The 12,065-nt window shown below is 22.8% G+C and overlaps 2 protein-coding genes across 4 annotated transcripts; one reads left to right on the forward strand and one right to left on the reverse strand.

The window, feature by feature from the left end:
• Positions 1 to 1,004: 1,004 nt before the first annotated feature.
• LOC122502569 (zinc finger protein 32-like) lies at positions 1,005 to 7,708 on the reverse strand. 3 transcript variants are annotated; one of them, XM_043612702.1, is made up of 4 exons: positions 7,475 to 7,708; positions 6,661 to 6,808; positions 4,032 to 4,265; positions 1,005 to 1,922 (listed from the first exon to the last, which is right to left on the reverse strand). In XM_043612702.1, the coding sequence occupies exons 3-4, from the start codon at positions 4,263 to 4,265 to the stop codon at positions 1,182 to 1,184; spliced, it is 975 nt and encodes a 324-aa protein (XP_043468637.1). In that variant the 5' UTR covers positions 6,661 to 6,808; positions 7,475 to 7,708; the 3' UTR covers positions 1,005 to 1,181. The 3 variants fall into 3 exon arrangements, with proteins under 3 accessions (XP_043468637.1, XP_043468636.1, XP_043468635.1); XM_043612701.1 differs by having other exon boundaries at positions 7,470 to 7,708; XM_043612700.1 differs by lacking the exons at positions 6,661 to 6,808; positions 7,475 to 7,708 and adding an exon at positions 4,674 to 4,879.
• Positions 7,709 to 8,131: 423 nt separating this feature from the next.
• On the forward strand, positions 8,132 to 11,699 carry LOC122502668 (40S ribosomal protein S18). Its single transcript, XM_043612829.1, has 4 exons — positions 8,132 to 8,287; positions 9,396 to 9,581; positions 10,964 to 11,065; positions 11,481 to 11,699. Exons 1-4 carry the CDS (start codon positions 8,285 to 8,287, stop codon positions 11,646 to 11,648), a joined length of 459 nt encoding a protein of 152 aa, XP_043468764.1. The 5' UTR covers positions 8,132 to 8,284; the 3' UTR covers positions 11,649 to 11,699.
• The last annotated feature ends 366 nt before the right edge of the window (positions 11,700 to 12,065 follow it).

A 12,065-nucleotide genomic window follows, 5' to 3' on the forward strand; every position in this document is an offset into this window, starting at 1 on the left:
CCGAATGTCAACGAATTCGACAATATTTATTTTTTAGTTTAGATGTAAATAAACCGAAACATAAATATTTGTTTTTAATTGTAACTTTTTATATTGTGAATAATCATTTTATTCCTTTTAAAAGCCATGTTCAAGTTTGACATATATATATATATAACGTAAAAAAGAAAATACTTTCATCCCCACTGAATTGTATCCTGAATTAATTATTCTTACTGCTTAGTAAATTATTTACATAACTTGCTTTCGTAAATTTTCTCGTCTTCTATAATGTAGAAACTGATATTCTTATAAATAATGCGGTATTATTTAATCTCACGAGGAAATATAATACAAATGTTCTACCTACTAGAAAAATTACCATGGACATGGCCTAAAATAATTAAAAATGCTTCGAAAATTGAAGGTATAAACAAAAATAGGTACATAATGATTTAAGAACATAATTTCAAATATAATTAGACATCTTTGTCTATCGTATGTAAAAGCTATTTTTTTATAAATAAAAATAAGGAAACAATAAATATATGCATGATGTGTAATGAATGTCAGAAAAATTTACAGGCGTATAGACTATTAATTTTGTTTTAAATCTTAAGTCTAATTTCTAATTAAGATCCGTAAATGCGAGTGTAATCGTACAATATCTATGAATTGGATAAAATATCTTACCAGCAGTTGTCTAAATTTTTGCTTTTACTAATTATAACAACGAGTAGGGTAAGTGTACCAATTGCCGAGGGTGTTCCATTTGTCGATGTTACCATGGTAATAACCAAAAAATATTGTCTAAAATGTCTCATTTGTTTGTTTATATAATATTAATATATTTTTTTCACATTTATAACGCATAAAAAAATTAATATTTATTACTTTTTTTGATTTACAATGTGCTACACTGTTTAAATAAAATTCAAAGTTTGTTTACTCGACAACAGGAACCATCCTCGACAATTGGTACGTTTACCCTATGTACTTAAAAATATTTTAGGATTTTTTTAATATTTAAAATTCTAATGATTAAGATTAACGATAAATCATAATGCCAATTACAATTGCATTTACAAAATAAATTCTTTTTTTTTTGGAACTGAATTTAATTTACGTCTTCTTTTATTGAAGCATAGCAGAAATAAAAAGTAGTGGCTTTTTGAAAAAATCTCCATTAAAATACTAATTATCTAAATACTATTAATAGTTTCACATTGAATACCACCATCGGGATGGGGTCTACATGGTTCCTGACTTACCTCCTCTTGGACATCGGTTTTCTTACTCATATCATCGCGTGGCTCATCATTCGTATGCTTCTTCATGTGGGTCGTTAAATTACCGCTGTGATAAAATTCCTTGCCACAAATTGTACATTGAAATGGCTTTATTCCAGAATGAATACGTTCATGAATCGATAGATTGCCACTGTGACGAAATTCCTTCGAACATACACTGCATTTATAGGGTTTTATTCCAGAATGCGTTCGAAGATGGGTCGACAAATTTCCACTGTGACTAAACATTTTCCCACAAATTTGACATGCGTATGGCTTTTCACCTGAATGTGTACGCATATGAATTGCAAGATTACCACTGTGTGTGAAACATTTTTCACATTGGGGACATTTATAGGGACGTTCACCATTATGTGTACGCATGTGAATAAAAAGATTTGATTTGTGTCCAAATTCTTTGAAGCATATTTCACAGTGACACTTGGGTTTCTTTGAATTGGGATCGGATGAGGAAGACGATTTATTTGTTGGACTAGTTGTGCGCTTTATCACTGAGGAAGGGGATGATTGTGATTGTTCAGTAATATTTGTATTTTCTACTGGATTCGATTCACTCATTGGTGTTTGTGTCTCTGACTGGCTCATTGGGAATGGATGTAGATAATTCATCACCGCGAATTGTGACTGCGTTTGCTGAAAAAAAAAATTACATCAAGTTTTTCTTTGATTTTTTTTCCATCGAAAGAAACTTACAAAATACAAGTCCAAAGGGGCTTAAAGGGATAAAGCCATTTTGATATTTTTAAAAAATTCCAGGCCTCGGATTCAATTTAGAAATTGAAAAATAGTATTACTAGATTTTCCCTAGCGCGTCTAATTTAAAAATTTCTACTTGAAGGTTTTCGAGGTCAAAGATTATGAATCGGATGTTTGTTTTTAAAAATTCAAAATGGAGGATCCAATATGGCGGACGAAAAAGTTCAAATCAAATTTTTATTAGAAAAATTCTAGAAAAATTGAAATTATTTAAATTAAAAAATAAATAATTTATTGAATAATTGAATGCTTGTTAAAATTGAATTCTCATAAAGAATTTTATCAACAAATTTTTAAATAATTGAATTTTCATAAAGAATTTTATCAACAAATTTTTAAATAATTGAATTTTCATAAAGAACTTTATCAACAAATTTTTAAATAATTGAATTTTCATAAACAATTTTATCAATAAATTTTTAAATAATTGAATTCTTTTTGAAAAATTTTAATAAAATTTTTAAGAATAATTACATTTTTCGAGGAATTTGATTAAAATTGTATCAAAAATAATTCAAATTCTGTGATGATTTTTATTATTTATGAAAATAATTTAATTCTTCCAACGAATTTTATTCAAGTTTACAAAAATAATATTGAATTCTTGCGACGAAATTTATAAAAATCTTTTTAAATAATTGATATTTTTTGAAAATTTTTATAAATTTTTGTACATTAAATAATTGAATTCCTGGAAAAATTTATTAAAAGTTTTGTAAATAATTGAATTCCTGTGAAATTTTGCCAAGAATTTTATTAGAATTTTTAAAAATAATTGAATTTCTGTAAAGAATTTTTTTAATTATATAAATAATTGAATTCTTGCTACGAATTTTATTCAAATTTATAAAAATAATTGACTTCTTGCGACGAATTTTATAGAAGTTTTTTAAAAAAATAATTGATATTTTTCGAAAAATTTTATAAAATGTTGTCTATTAAATAATTGAATTCCTGTGAAAATTTTATTACTTATGAAAATAATTGAATTATTTCAAAGAAATTTATTTAAAATTTTGTAAATAATTGAATTCCTGTGAAATTTTGCCAAGAATTTTATTAAAATTTTTAAAAATAATTGAATTTCTGTGAAAAAATTTATTATTTATGTATAAATAATTGAATTCTTGCTACGAATTTTATTCAAGTTTATAAAAATAATTGACTTCTTACGACGAATTTTATAAAAATCTTTTTTAAATAATTGACATTTTTCGAAAAATTTTATGAAATTTTATATATTAAATAATTGAATTCCTGGAAAAATTTAATTACTTATGGAAATAATGGAATTATTTCGAAGAAATTTATTAAAAATTTTGTAAATAATTAAATTCCTGTGAAATTTTGTCAAGAATTTTATTAAAATTTTTAAAAATAATTGAATTTCTGTGAATAATTTTATTATTTATAAAGATAGTTGAAATTTTGACGAAAATTTTATTATTTATAAAGATAATTGAATTTTTGACGAGAATTTTTAAAAAATTGTTGATCATAATAATTGAAGTTTTGCGAAGAATTTTTATAACTTTTGAAAATAATTGAATTTTTGGAATCATTTGTAACTTTTTCAAAATTCAATTTTTTAAAAATTATTTTTAACTAAAATTCTTCTATCAATCTAGTATTTATGAAAATTTTAAAAATTATTCATTAAATAATTTATAAGTCATAATTTTCTGATAGTTCTTGAAAAATTAAGTTATTTAAAAAAAAATTATTGTGATAAATAGAAAAAATTGAAGGTTTTGTATTAAAATTCGTGGTAATTTCATAGTTTACGAGGCAAACAAAAAAAAACATCAAAATTCAGAGTTTTCTCATGAATTTTCAAAAATTCAATTTCATCCAGTACTTTTACCAAAAAAAATCCCTGACTTTTCCCTGACCATTTTTTATTTACCCTAAGAAGAAAATGATTAAAATTTACATATACTCAAGTTATAATATTTCTTCTCGAAAAAAATGCGATTATTTTTTTACCTCATGCGGATGGATGTCTGGTCGGAAAGGAACATCATGTTTTGGCTGATTTCCTTCACATAATTGAACACTTGGCATTTGTGTCTGACTCCAAAAATGGGGTAATTGACGGTATATGTACTCAACATCCTGACTAGTGAATGATGAATATTCAAAGTTGTTTTGCACGCTAGTACCATTTTGGTTGTCCTCTGAATTGTTGTATTCTTGCTTTATTTGCACCGAACCAAACATCTGCGGATTTTATTAAAACAATTATCATTTAAAACACATTTTTCTTTTCCATCATTATTCCAAAATAGGTATTTTTTCTTCAAAAACTGTTTTACTATTTTGAAAATAATTAATAATATGTACATTTTTGCAAATTTCCAAAGCGTCACATTTAAATTTAAGAAAAACAATCATTCCAAATCCTATCAATTTTAAAAAATTTCTTGTTGCTACGAGTTCTCGTCACTACAATAAAAAAATTGTTAAAAAAAAGATTTTTTTTTAAAAAATTAAAAAAATTAAAAATTGTTATTATATAGTAAAAAATAAAAAAAAAAATAGTAAAAATATGATATATAGTAAAATACATAACAAAAAATCTTTGTTGGAGCACGTTTTTAAAATAACCTCAAAATAAAAAGAAGTTACCTTATTTTGATTTTGATGGTAAAAAGCACTTTTTTTGTACATAAAAAAATAAAAATAATTTCGAGTTGTACATCTCTCTCCAAACGAGAGAGGGAGAGAAAAAAAAGAGAAATATTCAGTTAAATGGGTAAAAATTTAAAATACAATCTCCATTGATATTTTATGTACACAAGTCTCTCGTTTGGAGAGAGAAGCACAACTGAGTCATCAAACTATGAACATTCGTAAACGTCTTGCTCAAGCGCAGTAATATAATCTTGATATAACAAAGGTTCTCAATTATATTATTAAAATAAAAACTTGAATATTTTTTTAAATATCATTTTTCTTAAAAATAAATTTACTGACTAAGGATTCTATAAATTTTTATTTAATGAAAAGTGGACGAACAATTTCCATCACCTATTTAAGTATAATTGTGTAAATGGTAATAATAAAAAAAATAGTAAAAATGTTACAAATTAGTATTTTTTATAGTGAAAAGAAGAAATAGTTTAATATAATAATTTTAAATACCACTGAGAAAAATGTAACGTAACTTTTACTACTTTTATAGTAAAACATGTTTATAGTAACTTTTACTACTTTCGCAGGGCTCGGAACGACTTTAAGGTGCAAAAAAAGTCACTTTAGTCGATTTAAAATAGAAAAAAAGTCGAAAAAGTCATTTATTTAATTAATTCAGTGTCGTCACAAAAAATTTATTTTTTATTCTTCTGATCTTTCACTGATTTCTAAATTTAATTATTTAAAACTTGAATAATTTCGTTAAATAAATATTTAAATACTTCTTGTTTGTTTTTATACGAAAATAAAATTTTAAAAATTTCTATTTAAAACCTTCTGAAATTTAATAACTTCTAAAAATTACAACTTTAACTCTCTTAAAATTCAATTATTTTCTACAATTTTTAATCAAACTTCTTCTCGAAATCAATTACTTTTAATAATTTTCCGAAAATTCTTAGAGAATTCAATTATTTAAATATAACTTAGAATGTTTTCAGAACCTTAATTTTTGTTAAATAAATCTGTTAACATTGTGACCATAAGGCCACAATATAAACAGATTTATTATATAAATACAAAAATTTAGTTCTTTATAGTGATTCTAACTGTCCATGTTTTTTAAGTTATTAATTATTTTCAAAAAATTATAATAAACAAATTCTTAAAATTAATTTTTCAAAAATATTTTTTAAATAATTTATGAAAGATAATAGTCGAAAAAAGTCGAAAATGTTAATTATTTGTTAATTAAACTATTAAGTAATAATTATTAATCAATTAAATTGTAAAGCAATAATTATTAAATTTAATTATTAGGTATTAATTAGTAATAATAATTATTAATTAATCAAATATTTTACAGTACCTCCAACTTTTTTTTTTTGGTTCAAATATAAAAAAAAATAATACCTAATGAAACCTCAATTTTCAAAAATTTTAAAATATGCAAAAAAAATTATTGCAAATAATTCAAAAATATCGATTTTTTATTTATTTTTTTTCAAAAATCGAAGGTTAATTTTCTTTTTATTAACAGAAAATGTATTTTTGAAAAAAATTACTTTATTAAAATTAATACCTTGTTAATTACTTAATTATTCAAATTAATATCGAGTCAAATAATTATTACAATTAATATGTAACTAATTTATTTTTATAAATTAATTAAATAATAAAAATAAAACAATATTAACTAATTAATAAAAAATAATTGTTAATTTAGTTTTAACGTTAATAATAATTACAGGGATCACAGTGATTTTTTCATTAATATTAGGCAAAAAAGAGGATTTTACTTTTCAAAAAGGGGAATTCAAGCATAAGTAAAAATTTTTCTAACAAATGAAAATATTGAAATAAAAAATTTGGTTATAATTTAAAAAAAAATTGTATAATTAAAAAATATTTGAAAAAAAAATTTTCCCTTCTTAAAGAGAAATAATTTTAAATCATTGTTTTGTTTAAATAATTCACTTACAGCTCAAGATGTTTAGTTATATTCCAAGCATTTAACTGTCGAAAGCAATCAACATTTCACAATAAGATAATTGGACGCATTGCAATATTTCGAGTTAATTTTCGAATTATTACGTTTTCTCTTTCTTTCTATGCAGAAATTTTTTTGCCTGGAAAAAAGAAGAAAGAAATATTTTATTTTCAATTTTTGAGAAAATTCCCTTTTTTTTATTATCAATTATTTATTTAACATCTTTAATATTTACCAGAAAAATAAAGTTTAAAAATAAAATACAATAAATTCGCTTTATGAAAATTTTTTTATTAAATTCGAGATAAAAGTAAATTTTTTCCCATAATTTTCATTTCGCTGAAAACGAAGTCATAAATTTTGTGCCACGCCACAAAGTTCAAGGAACTCGGAATAAGAAAGGAAATAAAAATGCGAAAAAATAAAAAAATAACCGCAACTTTTTTTGGAACTAAATTTTTTTCACACTTTTTTAATGTTAATTCTTTATATTTTCCTATTTTTTCCCCCCCATTTACTCTTTATTTCGTGTATCTTATTTTTAAAAACCCATTAAAATTATAGTCATACCGAATATGAGAAGGAAGAATTTTAAACGTTTTTCATTCAATTTTCACTGGGAAATTTATAAAAATTTCCCTACTTTACTTGCAAATATTCAAAGAAACTTGAATTTACACGCTTTTTTTAAAAATGAAATGAATTTTTACAGTTATTGTATTCTTTTTTAACGATACAAGCTGTTTGCTTTATATTTGATAAAGAGATTTGAAAGCCATAAATTAAAAATGGAAACTCACATAACCTTAAGAGAGTTTACTATGTTTCATTTATTGTTTGACAGTAGAATGAAAATTCACATCCTTCACTTGTGGAATGTTTAAATTAATAGGCGATGATATTAAGTACATTTTTCAATTAACCGAAAATTTAAATATTTAAATAACAAACTGAAATTTAATGTGGATAAAACTACATTATTATAATTCAGGTTATATATCGGAGAATTATATACATATATATATATGTTAGAACTGCGTTGTATTTGGTCACTGATCAATGATTTTGTAGAACAACTTTTAATGTGGACAACTTTCGAAAATAATGGTAAACAATGGTAAATTCGCGAATTTTTTACGTAATTGAACGTAACGGTAAAGGTTGAATCACATGTGTAGGCGTAAAGGTGTTTACACAATTATTAGGGTCTATTCACAAATTTCAATGTTAAAAATACATTTTCTAAATTTTGGACAACTTTTCAAAATGTTGTCCAAACCGGAAGGAAGACATATATGATATTGGCTGTATATTGATAATATCGCTCATTTTTAAATTTTCGTAATTATGTTGATAATTTAAATAATGCTTTTTATTAAAAACTTTATTAGATTAACAAGATTAAAAATAGTTAATAATAAAAAATATTAAATACTAGCGTGTGACAGAGACAGACTATGGCGCACATGCTTTTTAATTTTCAGCATTGTGAATAAACCTTTAAAATTCCCTGTGACAATCTGTTCATTGCCAACCCTGTTGATAGAATATTTCCTGTGAATTGGTTACCCATTGCTGGCCTGTTTGATCTTTTTCTTCTTGACACTTTAACAAGATGGTGAGTTTCGTTTATAATTTTTGTCGAAATCCAATTTAATCTGAAACATCGTTAAGAAAATAAATATGTTTCTACATTTTAATTATAAATTTAAAGTGGTTTTTTAATTTTTAAAAGAAATTGTGTTTTTTCATTGAGGATTTTGTGAATTAATGAGTGATTAAAAGATGCTTGAAAATCGTGCTTTGTGTTGTCAATTTTTTTTTTCTCTTATTTAGTAATGAAAATATAAAGGAGAGTTATAATTTGTTAAATTATTTAAAGTGTTGTAACATTTTTTTATAGTACAAATATTAAAATTTGTGGTTTTATTAATTTACTTATTTTGAGGTTAAGTGGTGCGAAATTTTCGTACAGGGAAAATTTTTTATTTTATTTAAAATTTTATCCTCCAGAGGGTCGATTTTAACTTTTTCGTTTGAATTTTGCACTTGTTTTTTAAAACGTGTTTGTTTGGAATTATCAATTTTAAAATTTATATTTTGTCGTTTTTTAGGTTATGTTCATATGTCACATGAGATTATTTTGATTATATTTTTAAATAATTTAAAAACAAGTGACACTTATTACTTTATTAATATTTTTATAATCATTCGACAATTTTTTAATTATTTAACAATTTTATAAATTGAACAACTTTTTTTGTTCATAAATTTTTAAATTGTACAAAATTAAGTTGCAATGCTTTTTAAGAGAAGACAAAACTAAAATTTATATGTATTTTAATTTTGTATTCTATTAGAGGTCTGAGTAGTATATTTTTCGACATTGTTAAGAATATAAAATTATTCCAAAAATTTAAAATTAGGAAGAAAAAAAATAGACTGGTTCAAATGAAATAAAAAAAATGAACTATTACAAAAATTGAAAATTTTTTAAAATTAAATTTTGTAAAATTAACAATTTTTTATTTGTTTTACAATCTTCATTATTTTTCGTCTTCAATTATTTTCTTATGCTTCTTTATTATTTGAAATATTTTATGAATTTAAATTTTTTTCATATTTTATGAATATAACATTTTAAAATATTTTCTGAATTAAAAAATTTTAAATATTTATGAATATACATTTTTTTAAAAATATTTTCTGAATTTTTTTCTTTACAGTCGCTAGTAATTCCAGAAAAGTTCCAACACATTTTGCGTGTCATGGGCACGAACATTGACGGAAACAGAAAAGTCATGTTCGCCATGACGGCAATTAAGGGAGTTGGAAGGCGTTACGCAAATATTGTCCTTAAAAAAGCTGATATTGATTTGGACAAACGCGCTGGAGAATGTTCCGAAGAAGAGGTGAGATAATTTCCAAATTTTTATTTTAATTTCAGTTTAAATATAAATATAATATTTAATTTCAAGAATTTTCTTTTTCGAAAATTAATAAAAAAAAAAATAAATTTAGAGAAGAATTTTAGTTAAAAATTCTAAGAAAATAATAATTGAATTTGAAAAGATGAAAATAATTTTAAAGAAGTTACAGTAGCAGTTTGAAATTTTTGAAAATCCTAATTCCTAAGGAGAAATAATAATGATTAAATATTTACAGGCCTCGGATATTATAACATTTTCGACTATTTTCAAAAAATGCGACTTTTTTCGACTTATTTTTAAAAATTACGACTTTTTCGACATTTCTTCCGAATATTGCAATAATTTTTAGCATAAAATGCAACTTATTTTCGAAATTTAGAATTGAAAAGAGTTTCAAAAAGTATTGAAATTTTGTAAAATTTAATTGAAAATAATTGATTTTTTTTAAAGTGTTTTATACAAATTTTTGAAAATCAACTTTTGAAGAATTTTAATTGCAAATTTTGAAAATAATTGAAATTGAATTTCTCTAAAGAATTTAATTTTTAAAAAAATTTTCAATATATTTCGAATAAATTCAATTATTTTCTAAAATCTTAATAAATCCTTCGAAACAATTCAATTATTTTTATAAATGGCAAAATTCTTCGCAAGAATTCAAATATTTTCAAATATTTCCATAAAATTCAATTATTTCCTAAATTTTTTAATAATTTCTTCGAAAAAATTTAACTATTTTTATAAATATTAAATAAATTTTCAAAATTTACAATAGAGGAGAGTTTCAATAATTGAAATTTTGTAAAATTTAATTGAAAATAATTAATTTTTTCAAAGTGTTTGATAAAAAATTTTGAAAATAAACTTTAAAAGAATTTTAATTGCAAATTTTGAAAATAATTGATTTCTCAAAAATTTTAATGAAAAATCTTCAAGTGTAAATTTAAAAACACAAATTTCCAAAAATTCAAATTTTTGTGACGACACTGAATTAAATAAACGACTTTTTCGACTTTTTTTCTATTTCAAATCGACTAAAGCAACTTTTTTTGCACCTTAAAGTCGATCCGAGGCCTGTATTTATTTAAAAAAGAAGTTATTGATGTTTTCGAATAATTTTTGAATTAAAGAAATTGGTAAATAAATGTAATTGAACTTTTTTTTCAATATCTAATCATTTTTCGAGTAAATCAAAATATTCCTTCGGGTCAAGGAAAAAGTCAAAAAAATTTTCTGAAAATCAGGAAAAAAACAAAATTAAATTTTTGTGGCAACCTTGATTCACACAATTTTTTGTAGAAAGTTTAACTTTAATTAAGGTATAAAATAATTATTTTGTCACTAATTTTTATTTTTTCTTGCAGGTTGAAAAGATCGTTACTATTATGAGTAATCCCAGACAGTATAAAATTCCTGACTGGTTCCTCAACAGGCAAAAAGATATTGTTGATGGAAAGTACTCACAGGTGGGTTGTTTATATATTAACAGAGATTTTGTAAAACTTTTGAACGATTATTATTTAAAAAGTATAAAATATTTTATTTTTAAAGTATAAAATATTTTATTATTAATAAAGTTATATTCTTTATATTTGTTAGCTTTAATAAAAAGCCCTTCTCTGTAATATTCCATTGGAGAAGATTTTTTAAGAAAATTTGTTACATTTCGATAATTTAGAATAAGAAATTATTTACGTAAAGATTTCTGTATTTTTTTTTGTCTTTAAATTTTCTTTAGTTTGTTAAAATTTTATTCAGTGCATTAAAAATTAAAAAATTATTTAAAGTTTAAATAATGCATTGAATTTTGTAGAAAAAAGAAAATAATTGTCTAATTTTGAATTTTTGAAATAAAATAAAGAAATTATTTTTTTTCTTCAGCTCACGAGTTCCAATTTGGACTCAAAACTTCGTGAAGATTTGGAACGTATGAAGAAAATTAGAGCTCACCGAGGTCTACGTCACTATTGGGGCCTTCGTGTTCGTGGTCAACACACCAAAACCACTGGCAGACGTGGAAGAACTGTTGGTGTCTCTAAAAAGAAGTAAACCAATTCTTTATATCTATTTCTTTCAATAAAATTTAAAAAAAAATTATAATTTACAAGTGTCAATTTCTTTTTTCTATCCTTGTTATGACGTTGTTAGAGAAAAAAGTAGGCCTAGGATATTGACTTTTTCGACTTTTTTTAAAACTATTTTCAAATAATGCGATTTTTATCGCATTTGAAATTTGAAAATTTGAAAATTCTTTGAAAAAATTTAATTATTTTCATAAAATTTTAATAACATTTCTCGGAAATTTTTTACAGGGAATAAAAAGAGATATAAATATGTTTAATTTATTTATTTAATTATAAACTGGACATACGGTGCACATACTCTGAATTCACACAAAAGACTAGAACAATTGAGTATACTATTTATTATTCTAAAATTATACTGTTTCTGAAATTAATTGTTAAA

The sequence above is a fragment of the Leptopilina heterotoma genome, unplaced genomic scaffold (genome assembly GCF_015476425.1).
Source record: "Leptopilina heterotoma isolate Lh14 unplaced genomic scaffold, ASM1547642v1 Lhet_235, whole genome shotgun sequence".
NCBI classification, from domain to species: Eukaryota; Metazoa; Arthropoda; class Insecta; order Hymenoptera; family Figitidae; genus Leptopilina; species Leptopilina heterotoma.

Bases quoted from the DNA above. Each gene is read 5' to 3' on its own strand.
- LOC122502569 (XM_043612700.1), bottom strand. From the start codon at position 4,715: ATGTACAAAAAAAGTGCTTTTTACCATCAAAATCAAAATAAG. The intron at 4,266-4,673 runs GTAACTTCTTTT...TAAAATCCGCAG, and splicing joins ACCATCAAAATCAAAATAAG to ATGTTTGGTTCGGTGCAAAT. The intron at 1,923-4,031 runs GTAAAAAAATAA...TTTTTTTTTCAG, and splicing joins CAGACATCCATCCGCATGAG to CAAACGCAGTCACAATTCGC.
- LOC122502668 (XM_043612829.1), top strand. The intron at 9,582-10,963 runs GTGAGATAATTT...TTTTTCTTGCAG, and splicing joins GAGAATGTTCCGAAGAAGAG to GTTGAAAAGATCGTTACTAT. The intron at 11,066-11,480 runs GTGGGTTGTTTA...TTTTTTCTTCAG, and splicing joins TTGATGGAAAGTACTCACAG to CTCACGAGTTCCAATTTGGA.